Source organism: Octopus bimaculoides, chromosome 29 (genome assembly GCF_046866305.1).
Source record: "Octopus bimaculoides isolate indiv1 chromosome 29, ASM4686630v1, whole genome shotgun sequence".
Lineage (NCBI taxonomy): Eukaryota > Metazoa > Mollusca > Cephalopoda > Octopoda > Octopodidae > Octopus > Octopus bimaculoides.
In genome coordinates this window covers 5,138,540-5,156,039 of record NC_142956.1, presented here as the reverse complement: position 1 = coordinate 5,156,039, position 17,500 = coordinate 5,138,540, and the positions used below count along the sequence as shown (strand labels likewise).

General features: G+C 37.4%; 2 protein-coding genes across 2 annotated transcripts in view; both read left to right on the top strand.

Moving 5' to 3' along the window:
• LOC128251259 (adhesion G protein-coupled receptor G6-like) overlaps positions 1-7,906 on the top strand; it is a 68,169-nt gene extending 60,263 nt beyond the window's left edge. Inside the window, exons 15-18 of the mRNA XM_089345353.1 lie at positions 1-73; positions 964-1,036; positions 5,969-6,361; positions 7,556-7,906. The exon at positions 1-73 is cut by the window's left edge and continues 48 nt beyond it. Coding sequence (XP_089201479.1) covers positions 1-73; positions 964-1,036; positions 5,969-6,359 — 537 coding nt within the window. The 3' untranslated portion in view covers positions 6,360-6,361; positions 7,556-7,906. The remainder of the gene's footprint in view (positions 74-963; positions 1,037-5,968; positions 6,362-7,555) is intronic.
• Positions 1-17,500, top strand: part of LOC149130311 (adhesion G protein-coupled receptor G6-like) — a 564,593-nt gene that overhangs the window by 433,790 nt on the left and 113,303 nt on the right. The gene's annotated exons all lie outside the window — the stretch shown is intronic.

Sequence of the window (17,500 nt, the reverse complement as noted above, 5' to 3'; positions counted from 1 at the left end):
ACGGCTGTTGAAGCCCTTCATATCTTTGTGCATATGGCATCTTTTATGATGAAGAGTTCAATTTTGGCTTGGGGTAAGTACTTGAAATAAGATGGAAGCATGTTGATACAAAAGGTGTGAGAAATTTAATAGTTATATATAGACGACAAACGTAGACTATAAAAAATAGATTCTCAGGGTAAGCCATTGAGGGAACATAAATTTACTTTCAATTTCATGCAAATATTTTCAGTCTAATCTCAGTTCTAGACGAAACCTAAGAGTGAATCATTCTGCCCTTCCCCTGACGCAGTCATTTTTTGAGAGGTTAACGATACCGAACTTTTGTGTCTTTCTCATCTTATTAGGAATTTAATAGTCGTTAAAGGCGATCGCGGTCGTAAGGTTGTGAGTTCGAGTCCCGGTGATGCGTTGTATCCTTAAGTAAGATACTTTATCTCACCGCTCTAGTTCTACTCAGATAAAAAATAAATGAGTAGTACCTGTAGTTGAAAGGACCAACCTTCTCACATTGAATGTCCCGCTGAATATCCCTATGAACTACATTAAAAGTACGTGTGTCTGTGGAGTGCTCATCCGCTTGCACATTGATTTCATAAACAGTATTTTCCGTTGATCGGATCTACTGGAACATTTGTCGCTGAAAGCGACGAACTGCCAGTTAATTGTAGTTTTCATATCGTGGTCCAGGACTTCCAGTAATTTTTAATATTTGTTGCCTTCTGAAACATATCGATGATAGAATCGAAGATATATTACTTGTCGTACTTATTTCTAGAACCCAAAGGAATAAATAGTAAAACGCGACCTGTGTGTACATCAAAATAAATTTTGATTTCCTTTGAACTAAACACATTTTCTTGAGAATACATGGTCAAGTAAATCGATTTCAAATCTCACATATTTCTGATTTTAATGACTAATATCCATATATTTATTCGTCTTTGTAAATGTCGTCGTCAGGTCTTCCAGCTGTCATTGTCGCAATTACTCTGGCAATTAACAAGACAAACAATTACATCAAAATTGCAGACGTGTAAGTATTTCTGTGTTTTACTCTCCTAATTTTCCCTGATCTTCACCATTTATATTTTGCTACACTTATCAATAGTTTGAATGTTGTAGAATAATGTCTAAGTGTCATCAAGCTAAAACCATGGCATTCATTGATGCTGCGGATAATATACACTAAAATTACACTTCACGGTGATGTATATATTCGAGGATAATACTTCACCCTGCCCAAATAAACAGAAGCAATAACACACGTCAACATACCTTCGTCTTGAAGATGAAACGGTAAAAGAGCTAAGACATTTTATTGATGGACTTGAGAACTTTAGTGTTCCAAAGAAAATCTCTTTTCTTCAGATGAATACATGAATAATACAATTTGCCAAATCAAGACAAATCAAAGTGGTTTGGGAGGAGGGGATATCTCTACAACGTATGTGGGAAGGGTTTATTTAAGATTTATAGTCGTGAAGAGGGTTAGTCGGCATGGTAGTGGAGAGGCGAACAACCGAATATCTCTTTTTCAAAATTAAGAAAGGGGTAGCTCTTTTCATCTTGTGACACAATTCAACTAGAAACACGGAGTTAAAGGTGAAAGATAAGGTTCACTTCATCGTATAAGTCATCTATTTCAGATCTTACTGTGTCAGTTTTGTTACATAAAGAATGTTTGATGGAGACATGAATACCAGACGTCTACCATAGGGTATTTATGCCTTCATCGAATATACTATCAGTAATAACGCTGACATGGAAAGATCTTAAATAGATAAATTTATAAATTAATGTGAATCTCAGGTTTACCTTTAATCCTATATCTCTAACTGAATGGAAACATAAGATAACAGTGACTACCTCTTGTTTAATTGTGGACAAGATACGTTCGGCTGCTCCTTCCCCATCCCCTCCATTTCTAATTACAGCACTATACAATATTTATGAGATATATATTAGGTTGGTACATAATTATGGTGGTTTATTTTTCAATAAATACAACACACACGATATAAATCTTTAACAAAATCATTTTTAAATGATTATTCTGGAGCATATTCACCATCTACTTCAATTACCGCTTCCAATTTGCTTGGCAGCCGGTCGGAATGATCATTTAAACATGTTCTTGTTAAATGTTGTTATTATTTTTGTTGAATAAAATTTATTGAAAACAAGCCGCAATAATGCTGCACCAACCTTATATATACATATGTATATGCTTGTGCGTGTATAAGTATATAATTTATAAGACCAGAAATTTCATGTAATCTTAATTTAAAATATATAACATATACGATGAAGTACCCCAAAATAACCGGAACATTTTATGTAGGATAAACCTGTTGTAGTTAAAGCTTCCACCGCTAGACTCCACTTGACGCAACTCATAGGCTTTGGTCTTCCGACTGCTATCGTTGGGTGGAATCGTACTGCAACGTGGTGCGTCTTCGCCTTGAACTGTTTTCCGCGTATTCGTCGATTCTTGCTATGGCTAATATGAATGAGCAGCGTGCTTTCGTGGAATTCTCTACTGTGTCACCGACAGGTCAAACTTTGCATTTTAGCGGACGGAATCGTTAACACAATGGGCGAAATGCTTAGCGGTATCTCGCCTGCAGCTACATTCTGAGTTCAATTCCCGCCGAGGTCGACTTCGCCTTTCATCATTTCTGGATCGATAAATTTAGTAACAGTTATGTACTGGATGGATGTAATCAACTAATCCCCTCCCTCAAAATTTCAGGACTGGTGCTTATAGAAGTAATTATAATAGATTATAATATATTATTATTTCTCTAATCTGTCTTTATGTCACTATCCCTCAATATACGCCTGATTAATGCTTAATACTACAAATTGCATTGTCATCCAGCGTCATTTTGTATTATCTTTTAATCTTCATCTGACGAATTACGTTTAGGAAATCCTATTCATGTTTTTGTACATGTGTACTTTGGAATTCCTGCCCCCTAATAAAACGCCTGTAACAGGGAATTAAAGTTATACCAAAGATTTCCAGTCTTTTATTTTCATGCACATGCGCACACACATACATACTTACATATACACATGCATACATAAACACACACACATATATATATACATACATGTATACACACATACATATATACACTCACAGACACCTATACACATGTATATATATATATATATATATATATATATATATATATATATATATATATACATATATACACACACTTGTATATATATATATATATATATATATATATATATATATAGATATACACACACTTGTATATATATATATATATATATATATATATATATATATATATATATATATATATATATATACATATATACACACACTTGTATATATATATATATATATATATATATATATATATACGTGTACATATGTATATATGTACCAGACGTAAGAAGGGATTAAAATCGTGTGTATATATATATATTTATATACATATATACACATATAATTGTACATATATATATATATATATATATATATATATATATATATATATATATATATATATATATATATATATATACAAATAAATACTTATATATATATATATATATATATATATATATATATATACGTGTGTGTGTGTGTGTGTGTGTGTGTGTGTACATACATACATATGATTATAAATACGATCAAAAAGACATTTTGCCAATATACTCAATAATAGATTTTAGATCGTCTAACCATATACAAAGAATGCTATTTTCTTTTGCTCTCATTTTTTTTTGTCATAATTTTCACCTTAAAAAGCTATATTTAATATACTGGCCCCTGATGAAATTCTTCCGAAATGTTTTATCCTGATATTAGAAGTATATATATATGTACATATATATATATATATATATATATATATATATATATATATATATATATATATATATATGTACCTACATACCCGGCTTCATTTGGGATGCTATCGACTTTCTATCCCGTCTTTCCAAAACCACTGAAATAAATTCAATCGTACTAAGCTTGATGTAGTAAGCTTATACACCAATATCCCACATGATTTAGGAATACAGGCGATCAAATACTGGGTAGATAAACATAGAGGCAATTCCCAACAGATTCACGGTGACATTTATACTAGACTCAGTGAGACTTATTTTGGAAAATGATACTTTCTTCTTCAATGGAAAGAACTATATCCAAATTAAAGCACGGCTATGGGAACGAGGTTTGCTCCCGTTTATGCGAATTCGCTGATGGATTACTTGGAAAAAATCTACCAGGAAATAGAAGAGAGATACAACACTGAATTTAGGAAGTTTATAGAAAAAGCATGACGATTGCTTTAAAATCTGGACAAAACCTCAAAACACTGTGGAAGAATTCAACACCCTTCTGAACAACCTACACCCATCCATCCAATATACAAAGGAGATGAGCAGTACCAAATTACCATTTCTAGATATAATGGTAGTTAAAAAGAACACCACCATTACCACAAATATATATCATAAACTCACAGATACACACAGATACACACCAATACCTGAATTTTAAATCGTGCCATCCACCCCATAGAAAACGTAACATCCCATACTGCTTAGCAAGAAGAATCTGTACTATTATAGAGGATCTAAAGACCAGAAATCAGCGCCTGATGGAACGGAAAGAATTTCTGCTCAAGCAAAAGTACCCGTCACTACTTATAGAAAATTGTATTCAGCGGGCTTCAAAAATACCCATACAACAACTGAGGACACCGCAAAACGAGAAAAACAAGAAAAAAATCATAGTATTTATAGTGACACACAGTTCATGCCACCAGAACTTCTTTAATATCGCTAAAGCGAACTTACCAATCCTTGCACAAAGTAAGAAAATGAGAACTATCATTACAGATCAAAGTATAACTCTCAGTAACAGACAACCTAAAAACTTTAAAAAGCTATACGTTTTGTGTGTCTATATATGTATATATGTTTGATATGATATATATAGTTATTTTTACTAAATTGATTTTACTAATTCGATTTTGCAAATTTACAAAGATTATACTAACATACTCTCATGCAGAACTATACCTTACCAAAAATAAATAAATAAATAAATGTATGACAGGAATATATTCTAAAAGGGACCCAAAGTCTATAAAAAGAAAAGACAAAGAATATAAAATGAAAGAAGTAAAAGCAAAAGAAAAAAACAGGAAGACATTTTTTGTTTTCTTTATATTTTCTATTCATTATTCTCTATTTTTTCTTTTCTTATTTTCTTCCTCCTTTTTCTACCATCCCTAAAATCTGTCTCAAAACAATACAGTAAGTAGTAAACAAGCTTTTAAACTTTTTTTTTGACACTCCTTAAACAGACCAATTCAATACAATGGCCCTTCTCTCTCTCTCTCTCTCTTTTACCACATTCATCTCTCTATCTGTCTGACCATCAGTCTATCTCTCTATCTCTCTATCTGCCTATCTATCTATTTGCTTATACATCTTCCATTGTCTCCAAAGCCTCACCCCCCCAAAAAAAACTAAAAAAAAACAAGGTTATGTTATAAACAAAACCCCCCAAAACACTTGTTTTTATATAAATAAGCTAGATCTCTGTATTTTCAGTTATATTGGACAAATTCGAAAGACGAACGAAAGCGCTAATATATGTATACAATAAATGAAAGAAGTTATTCCAAAATTCTGACGACTTTTTTTTCAACATATATATATATATATATATATATATATATATATATATATATATATATATATATATATATATATATATACGTATATACTCATATGTATATACGTTGTAAATCATCTGGATACTGAAGTTTTCGATAAGAATACCTTAATGTGAAACACGGCAAGACTGAGCATATCTTTTCGTTTTGTTTGAGATCAAAATCATCTCATTTTATTAACTGGACATTTGTTAAATTTCCTTTGTTAATTCATTTTCTCTCTCTTTTAGCTGTTGGTTATCCAAGACACCTTTCTATGCTGCTTTCCTGGCTCCGTTGGTGGTCATTCTCATCTTCAACTTTACCATGATTTCTCTTGTTATCTGGCGACTTCGCTCAATGGAAAGTAAAAAATTGTTTGAACACGAAACAAAGAAAATGCGTGTTTTTGGCATCTTTAGTTTGACTTTCTTGTTGGTGTTATCTTGGGTCCTAGCATTCATCGCTGTTGAAGAACAAGCTGAAGTGTTTCACATACTCTTCATTATCTTCAATATCCTTCTCGGAATGTTTATCTTCATATTCTACTGTATATGCACGGAAGATGCCAGAGATGCCATTTGCTCGTGTGTAAGTAAACAAAAGAAAGGAAACACCAAGGTCACTTCTCAAAATTTATAAAAGTAAGAGCAATTTGATCTTTCTTATTCGTACCACTACCATAACCAAGGTCAATATGTCATAATAGATCGAATGTGTGTGTATATATATATATATATATATATATATATATATATATATATATATATATATATATATATATTAAGTTGTGTTTGTGTGGTAAGAAGTTTGCTTCCCTACCACATGTGCCTGGGTTAAGTTCCACTGCGTGGAACCTGGGGCAGGTGTATTCAACTATAGCCTCGGGCCGACCAATTCTTCGTGAGTAGATTTGGTAGACAGAAACTGAAAGAAGCCCGTCACACATATATATGTATATGTACTTGTTTATAAGTCTGTGTTTGTCTCCCCCAACATCGCTTGACAACTGATTTTTGTGTGTTTGTGACCCTGTCACTTAGCGGTTTCAAAAAGAGACCGATAGAATAAGTGCTAGGCTTACAAAGAATAAGTCCTAGGGTTAGTGTGTGCGAGTAAAGATGGTTCTTCAGCATGCCTGCTGTGAAACGACTGAAACAAGTAAATGAATAAAAGAATATATATACAGAGTGCGATGATTAAACTGTTCTCTAAATTATGCAGAAATTAAAATAACACTGGCATCTCATTTTAGCAGATATATTTATCAAAATTATTTTTAAATATTGTGAAATTCTAATGAGTAAATTTATTCAATACAATTGCCACTGGCTTCAACCACTACTTCCAGATGACTTCAGGTGCAGACCGTTGCTAGACGTGTGTGTTTTCCATCAGCCGTACTGTTGAGCCGTCACAGCACAACCTCCTCAGGCACTTGATAAATAGAACGACATAAAGTCTTCACTCTGTCAAAGATAGATCTACGTAAAACATAGAACCACAGAATAGAACTAAGAAGCCTCCCATAATTGCCCTATCCAGTTGTTCTGGATGATATTTATGAAACAATATTGCCAATATTTTATGAAACAATATTGCCAATGTTTATGAAACAATATTGCCAATATTTTACAACGTATTCCTGATAATTAAATTCTCACTTTTAGTTTCTGTAACTAATGTTTTCAATATAGATTGTGTTTTTCATTTTTGATTCTTCTGTAATTAATATCTTTAATGTATGGTTAATTAGATGACAATTGGGGTTATATAAGAATATAAGGGTTAGGGATGTTTTACCTTAACTTATAAAAGTTTTCTCATTGTTTTTCCAGGTTCTAGTTCTGGTAATGAAACAGATGTTGGAAGAGCAGAGACGAGAACATAATTAAACATATGAAAAACGAATTCCTTTGAGAATCTTCTTTTCTTCTTATATTACATTAAACACATTTGCATAAAAGACAGCTTCATTTTTATCTATCAATAAAACACTACGAAACTTAGAGACTGTATAAACCACAATGTAATTTGAACCTTCTCATTTTTTTGTAACACAAGATCTAACATCATATGGTTTGATTTGTAATTCTAAAGATATTTTCTAACTGTCAATTTCACTTTTAATTATCAATATAATCTTTTACTTCTCTTAATGAAGGAATAAATGTGGTTTCTTACGTGAATCTATTTTGTCTTTAGATGAAACATCGATATATTATATTCGAGGTTCAAATAACGCCTAGTGAGAGAGAGATGGAGAGAGAGAGAGATGGAGAGAGAGAGAGATGGAGAGAGAAAGAGATGGAGAGAGAGAGATGGAGAGAGAGAGATGGAGAAAGAGAGATGGAGAGAGAGAGAGAGATGGAAAGAGAGAGATGGAAAGAGAGAGAGATGGAGAGAGAGAGTTATGGAGAGAGAGAGATGGAAAGAGAGAGAGATGGAGAGAGAGAGAAATGAGATTGAGAGAGATAGAGATGGAGAGAGAGAGATGGAGAGAGAGAGAGACGGAGAGAGAGATGGAGAGAGAGAGATGCAGAGAGAGAGATGGAGAGAGAGAGATGGAGGGAGAGAGAGATGGAGAGAGAGATATGGAGAGAGAGAGATAGAGAGATGGAGAGAGAGAGATGGAGAGAGAGATGGAGAGAGAGAGATGGAGAGAGAGATGGAGAGAGATGGAGAGAGAGAGATGGAGAGAGAGATGGAGAGAGAGATGGAAAGAGAGAGAGGTGGAGAGAGAAAGATGGAGAGAGAGACAGATGGAGAGAGAGTCAGATGGAGAGAGAGACAGATGGAGAGAGAGAGAAATGAGATTGAGAGAGAGATGGAGAGAGAGATGGAGAGATGGAGAGATGGAGAGAGAGAGATGGAGAGAGAGAGATAGAGAGAGAGATGGAGAGAGAGATGGAGAGAGAGATGGAGAGAGAGATGCAGAGAGAGAGATGCAGAGAGAGAGATGGAGAGAGAGATGGAGAGAGAGAGATGGAGAGAGAGGGATGGAGAGAGAGAGATGGAGAGCGAGAGATGGAGAGAGAGATGGAGAGAGAGAGATGGAGAGAGAGAGATGGAGAGAGAGAGAGATGGAGAGAGAGAGAGATGGAGAGAGAGAGATGGAGAGAGAGAGATGGAGAGAGAGAGAGATGGAGAGAGAGGTGGAGAGAGAGAGATGGAGAGAGAGATGGAGAGAGATGGAGAGAGAGATGGAGAGAGATGGAGAGAGAGATGGAGAGAGAGATTGAGAGAGATAGAGATGGAGAGAGAGAGATGGAGAGAGAGAGATGGAGAGAGAGAGATGGAGAGAGAGATGGAGAGATGGAGAGAGAGAGAGATGGAGAGAGAGAGATAGAGAGAGAGAGGGAGAGAGAGATGGAGAGAGAGATGGAGAGAGAGAGAGATGGAGAGAGAGAGATGCAGAGAGAGAGATGGAGAGAGAGATGGAGAGAGAGAGATGGAGAGAGAGGGATGGAGAGAGAGAGATGGAGAGCGAGAGATGGAGAGAGAGATGGAGAGAGAGAGATGGAGAGAGAGAGATGGAGAGAGAGAGAGATGGAGAGAGAGATGGAGAGAGAGATGGAGAGAGAGATGGAGAGAGAGAGATGCAGAGAGAGAGATGCAGAGAGAGATTTCGTCAGTTTCTGATTACTTCACTAAAAATGTGCAACTTTACATAACGATTAGCTGATTGGATTTATAATCATTCATCTAATTACTATTAATATGTCATTCACTTCTCATAGTGAACATTTCACAGAAGCATTACAATCAGAGATGTCTAAGTGTTTTGCCTCTTAACCTCTGACATACATAAGTATTAACACAAACATGTGCACATACATGCATCTCCTACCATTTACTATCAAATATATTCAATGAATTATATAACTTCGAAGTAACAGTGGAAATTGATATGATTATATATATAAAGCTGAGAATGCTTGTCTATCTCTCTGTATGTGTGTATCGCTAAATCTCGAGAACTACCCAACCGATTTCGTTGGGACAATGTCATGCCGTATTAAACTGACAAAAGGTAGGTTTCTTACCGTTGTCAGTATTTATGAACCAACAGTGTCCCATTCTGATGAAAATGTAGGACAGTTTTATGACGATCTAGCACACTTATTGAGGAAAGTACCAATTTCTGACATGCTGGTCATATTGGCAGATTTCAATGCAAGTATTGGAAAGGACTGTGTTTCATGGCCTGTTTTAGGCTGTCATCAGATTCGAAAATGTAATAAAAACGGAGGAGCTCTTTTGATGTTTTGCACTGAGAATAACCCGGTTGTCACCAACATTCTGTTTTAAGCAGAAAACTAAATATAAAACCACCTGCTTGCACCCGAGATCTAAGCACTGGCATCTCATAGATTACATTCTGATCAGAAAACGTGATATAAAAACGTTTCTGGCATTCGGACCAAGAGAGGGGCAGAGAGCTAGACTGACCTTCATCATATTCGTGGAAAAATAGATTTTTCGATAATGCCTAAACCACTGCAGTCTGGTCCTAAAGTACCCAAAAAGTGAAATGCTGCAAGCTTTAAATTTTCAAGCAAATTGCAAAGATTTCACTATGCTATAGAAAGTAACAATCTTGACCCAAACAATCTATGGGAAGATTTCAAAACAAAAGTATTTCTGGCTGCAGGTTCGTCAGTAGTAATTAAATCACACAAGTCACGTGACTTGTTCTCAGATAGATCAGCAGAAATTCATAATCTGCATTTATAAAAACAAAACTTAGGAAATACACTTCTTTCTCAGTCCTTGTACCCCAACTCAAACGAAGCTTACAGAAAGCTGAAAAGTAAAGTGCAGACTGCTCTAAGGAAAATCAAACAAGAATGGTGGAATGATAGAGCAAAAGGGGCAGAAGAAGCAACTGATAGAACTGATGCCAAGGGTTTGTACTCTTATATTAAGAAAGTATATGGCCCAAAATCTTCTTCAATAGCTCCAGTGAGAACAGCAAATGGACTTTTGCTTCTGACTGACACCGATTCTATTTATAAGCGCTGGGTAGAACATTCTTCTGCACTTTTGAATAGACCTTCATTCACTGATATGAGGACGATAGGAAACGTAGAACACCTTCCAGTTATAGAAGAGATGGCATTTGAACCAACTCTAAATGACATTTATTTAGTTGTAAATAAGATGAATAACAATACGACCCCAGGGTCTGATGGAATCTATGCAGAGGTCTTCAAATATGGGGAGGACAAGATGGTTGAACTACTAAGTATATAAATTTGTCGCTATTGGAGAGCTGGGAAACTACCTCAAGACTGGATCGATGTCATTTTAGTCACCTTGAATAAATCAGGACGAGGGGACCTGTGTGGTCATTTTCGTGAGATTTCACTTTTGTCTGTGGTTGGATAGGTAACTGACCGAAGTTTGTTAGAACGTTTACATAACTTTATGCTTCATAATATTGTGTCTGAGCCTCAGTGTGGTTTTCGTTCCTCCAGGGGCACAGCTGATTCATCATTAATATCAGACAATTACAAGAAAAGAGCATTGAACTGAATCTTGTTCTACACAATTGCTTTGTTGATGTGAGCAAAGCATTCGATACTGTTAATCGAAATGCTCTGTGGCTAATTCTAAGGAAAATAGGTTGCCCAGAAAAAAATTGTAAATATGATCAGGACTTTGCATCAAGCTACGAAAGCTAGAGTTAACTTTGGTGGAAGGCTCTCTGAATCATTTGCCGTGAGAAATGGAGTAAAGCAAGGAGACCTTAATGCACCTACGCGTTTTGCAAAATACTTTACTGTTGTGTTGTCACATGCTTCTCAAATCTCTGAGGAGGGGATCTACATGAAATATCCTACAACAGGCTATGTTTTAAATTTGACTTGATTGAAATTCAAAACGAAGGTTTTTATTTCACTCAGGGAACTTTAGTACGCTGACAATTTCGATCTTGTCAGTCATTCTGAAACAGGTCTTCAGTCTCTTGTATCTGCATGTGACGCAGCTTGTGATAATTTGGGCTTGGACATCAACATGAAAATAAAGCAGTTATAACGCATCAAACTGCGTGTGGTGCTGTTTGTAACACCCATGAAATTTTTGTTGAGGTTAACTTAGTTGAGTTTGTCGATAGGTTCATCTACCTTGGAAGCTCGACAAAATGTTGGAAACCTTGATACAGAAATACAGCTGCGAATTCAAAGGGCAGTAAAAGCATTTGGTGGCTTGGAGTCCCGCATTTGGTGCCAGCGACATATAAATAAGAATACAAAGCTGGCTCTTTAAAATCATTTGTCTTACCATCCTTGTTGTATTCCTGTGAAACTTGAACTTGTTACGAAAAGCATTTTAAATTGTTAGAACAATTCCACAAAAAAATGCCTTCATCGCATTTCTAAAATTAAATGTTTTTTTACTCCAAACATAGATGTCCTTGCATCTGCAGGCATCACCTCAATTAAAGCTATGAGTTTCAGGAACCAAATGAGATGGTGAGGCCATATTGTTCGAATGGCAGAAGAACGCATTCCGAAACAGATTTTTATGATGAGCATGCAGAGAAGAAACGCTATCGGCGTAAACCTAAAAAAAAAATTTTAAGGATGTCATACGAAACTACTATGAAATCATTTAGAATGGATCCAGACGAACTAGAGACCCTTGCTTTGAATCGAGTTGGATGGTGAACAAAACTGTAGAGTGGAGTGAAAACATTTACAGAGGCCGGGATAACGCATGTAAGACTCAAATGAGATCTAAAGAAGAATGTAACGATCGAGAAGGTGAACGACAATGACTGTTTGTGTACACAGTCTGACAGACCATGCCTATATTTTGCTGGCCTCAAATATCATCTGCAAATCCATGGAAAACAAACCTCCACAGACTATTCTATAATATGCCTGTGCACACCTTTGAATACTATGTATGCCAGAAGGTTTGCAAATCTAACGGAGGCCTCAAAAGACATTTTAAGATCTGCAAAGATCGGAAATTATCTGCAGCTCTTGGTGGTCCAAATCGGATGTGCAATCTATGTGGGTGTCTTTTCAGAACATTGACTGGCTTAAAAGTCAAATCAGATGCCATGATGGAGCTAAGTTGTAGGTACAGGAGGGAGGTCAATCTCTGCATAAGGACTAGACAACCACCATGTATGTACGTATGTATGTATGTATGTATGTACGTATGTATGCCTATATGTATATATGCATGCATGCATACAGGTAAGCTATCAGTTGTGCAAAAGAGAAACTTTCAATAATTAGTAGACTTCAGACGGGAGCAGGATTCATTTTCATTCAGTAAAAGACTTGACATTTGTGCCACAACAAGGTGGGAGGCGTGGGACTTGAGCAGCTGAGAGAATAAAACGCTATCATCATCAGCGTCATCATCGGTAAAATTCAAACGAATTTTACATGCTCCATTCCAACAATTTAGAACATATATTACATGCATATAAGAGGGATGACAACTAAGTGGATATCCCTTTTGGTAAAAGAAGACGACCTACGGTCTGACCACTAAAAAAAGATTGTTCTCAAGAAAACTCAGCAAAAACCAGAATGTGAGCGACCAAGAAAAAAGAAAAGATACAAAATATATTTTGCATCTTTTCATTTGTTTTGCTCGCATTCGTTCTGGTGTTTGCTGAATTTTCTTGAGAATAATATTTTCTTAGTGGTCAGACCTTAGTTGGTCTTCTTCAACCAAAATGGATGTCCACTTAGTGGTCATCCCTATTATATGTATATATATATATATATATATATATATAGTGTAGTATATTGCCACTTAAGTGTGGCTGACCCCTAGGGGTGGATGTTACTGTTGCTTTTAGCCCCAGGAGGACATCTCCTCCAGCTGGCTTATCGACACACGACTGTGTCCTGTTTGCCAAGGGAAGTTGTCTCACACTTGGCAAACAGGACACAGTCGTGTGTCGATAAGCCAGCTGGAGGAGATGTCCTCCTGGGGCTGAAAGCAACAGTAACATCCACCCCTAGGGGTCAGCCACACTTAAGTGGCAATATACTACACTTTATCGTGCAGTTACTGTTAATACTTCATTTAGAGAATTAACATTGCTTATATATATATATATATATATATATATATATATATATATATATATATATGTGTGTGTGTGTGTATATATGTATATATCTATATATATATGTATATATATGTATATATATATATATATATATATATATATATATATATATATATATATATATATATATATATATATATATATGTATATATATATATATATATATATGTATGTATATTTATATATGTATATATAAGAATTACAGCGTGATGTGCTGCTTGACTGGTCCCGCCTCTCTCTCTCTCTTTATATATATATATATATATATATATATATATATATATATATATATATGATGATGATGATCTTTTCTCCCGCCATGCCTCTGTCTACCCCTCCATCCTCTCTCTCTCTCGTAGTTTTTCCTTAAGGTCTTCAGGTTCTGGCTATATATAAATGAGAAACCCATTCTAAATTACCTCGCTGACATACTACGACGAAATCTCCAAGATGCAGATAAGATAGAGATTTTTTATTTATTTACGGTCTCAAACATCTCATACCTTCGCGCTTTAGTTTGCCCTCTATTATTTATCTTGTTTCTCTCCATGAAATTCAATTGAATTCAGTTGTTGTCTTAAATTCATACTTATTCATTTTCTAAGCTTCCTAAATTCATGCTACGTTATTCACCTAGAATCCATTGCTCTTTTAAAAATTACGATTTATGCATTGTTGTCTCTCAAATATTTAAAATCTACAATTAAGAGCCCTATCTACTCGCTGGCGTTAACCCGCCCTCCCACCCCCTCCACCGGAAGTTCATTCCTCTGTCTTCCTGTCAACCTCGGCTGTCTCCCGGAACCCATCTAGTGGCCTTGGCCATCCTCTCCCCTACCTTTGGGTAGCGCATTAAGTTTGAGAAATGTTTGCAGGTTGTAGGTACTGTTTTGCTTATGAATTCTTCCAATTGCAAGTTTTCTTTTCAGGTACACGACACTGCTTTTCCCCTTCCCAGGCTACAGGCCCACACCCCCAACATCCATACTGTTAGGATTGGCACTCTCAACGTCGGCACGCTGAAAGGTAGATCTGGTGAAATTGTTGAGATGATTGAACGGAGACGCGTAGATATGTGCTGCATCCAGGAAGTAAGATGGAGAGGAGGTTCTGCGAGGTTCCTCACAGGCAAAGAACACAGGTACAAGATTTTCTGGGCAGGGAACACTGACGGGGTCGGGGGCGTAGGAATACTTCTAGCGGAGAAATGGGTGGATAAGGTAATCGAGGTCGTTAGAGTAAGTGACAGAGTACTTAAGATCAGACTAGTGCTTCATCATAGATTAGCTACTGTCATCTCAGCCTATGCACCTCAACCGGGGCTACCAGATGGTCTGAAAGACCAATTCTATGACACCCTCTTGCAAACTACCTCGTCGACGAGTGACAGGGACCTTCTCTTTGTGGCTGGAGACTTCAACGGTCATGTCGGACGTCGTGCTGGAGGCTTCCATGGCATACATGGAGGCTATGGCTTCGGTTCCCGCAACGAGGAGGGAACCAGACTGCTGGAGTTCTGTGATGCAACCGATCTTATGGTCTGCAATACCAACTTTAGGAAACCTGCCAGTCACCTAGTCACCTACCGCTCCGGCAGACACTCTAGCCAAATCGACTACATCCTCGCCAGAAATAGGGAAAGAGGGCGGCTTATAAATGCCAAAACCTACCCTGGCGAAGAATGTACCCCACAACATAGATTAGTAGTTAGCGACTTTGGGATCAAGGCAAAATGGGTGCCCAGAATTAGACAGGCTTGGAGGAGAAGGGTGTGGAAGCTTAAAGACCCTGCAAACGGACAGAGACTTAGAGACAAGTTACTTGAAGCATTTAACGAAATAGAAGGGGATATAGCATCATACAACGTGGAAGACAATTGGAGATTTCTGCGGGACAACCTGTTGAAAGCCACCGACCAGATTTGTGGGTGGTGTAAGGTCCCCTCCCGACCCAGAGTAACGTGGTGGTGGAACAAGGAGGTAAACAGGGCTATTAGACAAAAGAAACAGGCTTGGAAGGACTGGAAGAACGGTGGTAGCAGGGAATTGTACCAATGTGCCAGAAGGGAGGCTAGGCGACAGGTTTATTTAGCCAGAGGGGAAGCAGATAAGGAAAGATTTGCCAATGTTCTGCGCCGTGAGGACCAAAGACTCGAGGTATTTCGTGTTGCAAGACAGTGTAGGAGAGAGAATAGTGATGTTGTAGGAGAGAAATGTGTTCGCATGGATGATGGTACGCTTGCATTAAATGGGGATGCAAAGAAAGAGGTCTGGAGATGCCACTACGATAGATTGCTTAATAAAGAGAATGAATGGGAGAAAGAGAGCCTGCCGTATGTCGACCCAATAGAGGGACCAGCTATCCGAGTTGATAGTACCAGGGTAGATAAAGCAATTAAGAGTATGAAGACCGGGAAAGTCCCCGGCCCATCAGGAATCACTGCAGAAATGCTCAAAATATCTGGCAGTGTTGGCTATAGCCTAGTCACCCGTATTACGAACCAGGTGATACACGAAGGAGTCATACCCAATGACTGGTGTAGCAGCATAATAGTCAACTGCTACAAAGGTAAAGGTGACGCTTTAGATACAAATAATTACAGAGGCATCAAGCTGTTAGATCAGGTTATGAAAGTTACAGAGAGGGTCATAGCCCAACTAATTAGGGAGCGAATCAATTTAGATGAGATGCAGTTTGGGTTCGTGCCAGGTAAAAGCACTACTGCTGCCTTATTTCTAGTGAGACAGTTGCAGGAGAAATACCTAGCTAAGGATAAACCTCTGTACCTGGCTTTCGTTGACATGGAGAAAGCCTTTGACAGGGTGCCCCGATCCCTTATCTGGTGGTCAATGAGGAAACTTGGGATAGAAGAATGGTTAGTGAGAGATGTGCGAGCCATGTACAGAGATGCTGCCAGTAAGGTGAGGGTTGGAAATGAGTACAGCAATGAATTCCGGGTAGAGGTAGGGGTCCACCAAGGTTCCGTCCTCAGCCCCCTCTTATTTACCATAGTCCTCCAGGCAATCACAGAGGAGTTCAAGACAGGTTGCCCCTGGGAGCTCCTCTATGCTGATGACCTTGCCCTAATTGCGGAGTCACTATCAGAACTAGAGGAGAAGTTTCAGGTGTGGAAGCAAGGTCTAGAATTGAAGGGCCTTAGAGTCAACCTAGCTAAAACCAAAATCCTAATAAGTAGGAAGGTAGATAAAACACAAACCCCTCCAGGTAGATGGCCCTGCTCAGTATGTAGAAAAGGAGTAGATAGTAACTCTATAAGATGTACCCGGTGCAAGCTATGGACACATAAGAGGTGCAGCAACATCAAAGGCAGGTTAACTAGCAAGTTAGTTTTTGTTTGTGGCAGATGTTCAGGTGCAATAAAGACTGCAAACAAACAGGAAACAACTTCTATCTCATTCCAGGGTGAAAAACTAGAGGTAGTCGATAGCTTCCGCTATCTGGGCGACCAAGTTAGTAGTGGGGGTGTGTGTGCTGAAAGTGTAGCTGCTAGAATAAGAATAGCCTGGGCAAAGTTTAGAGAGCTCTTACCCCTGCTGGCGACAAAGGGACTCTCACTCAGAGTAAAAGGCAGACTGTATGACGCATGCGTACGAACAACCATGCTACATGGCAGTGAAACATGGGCTGTAACTGCTGAGGACATACGTAAGCTCGC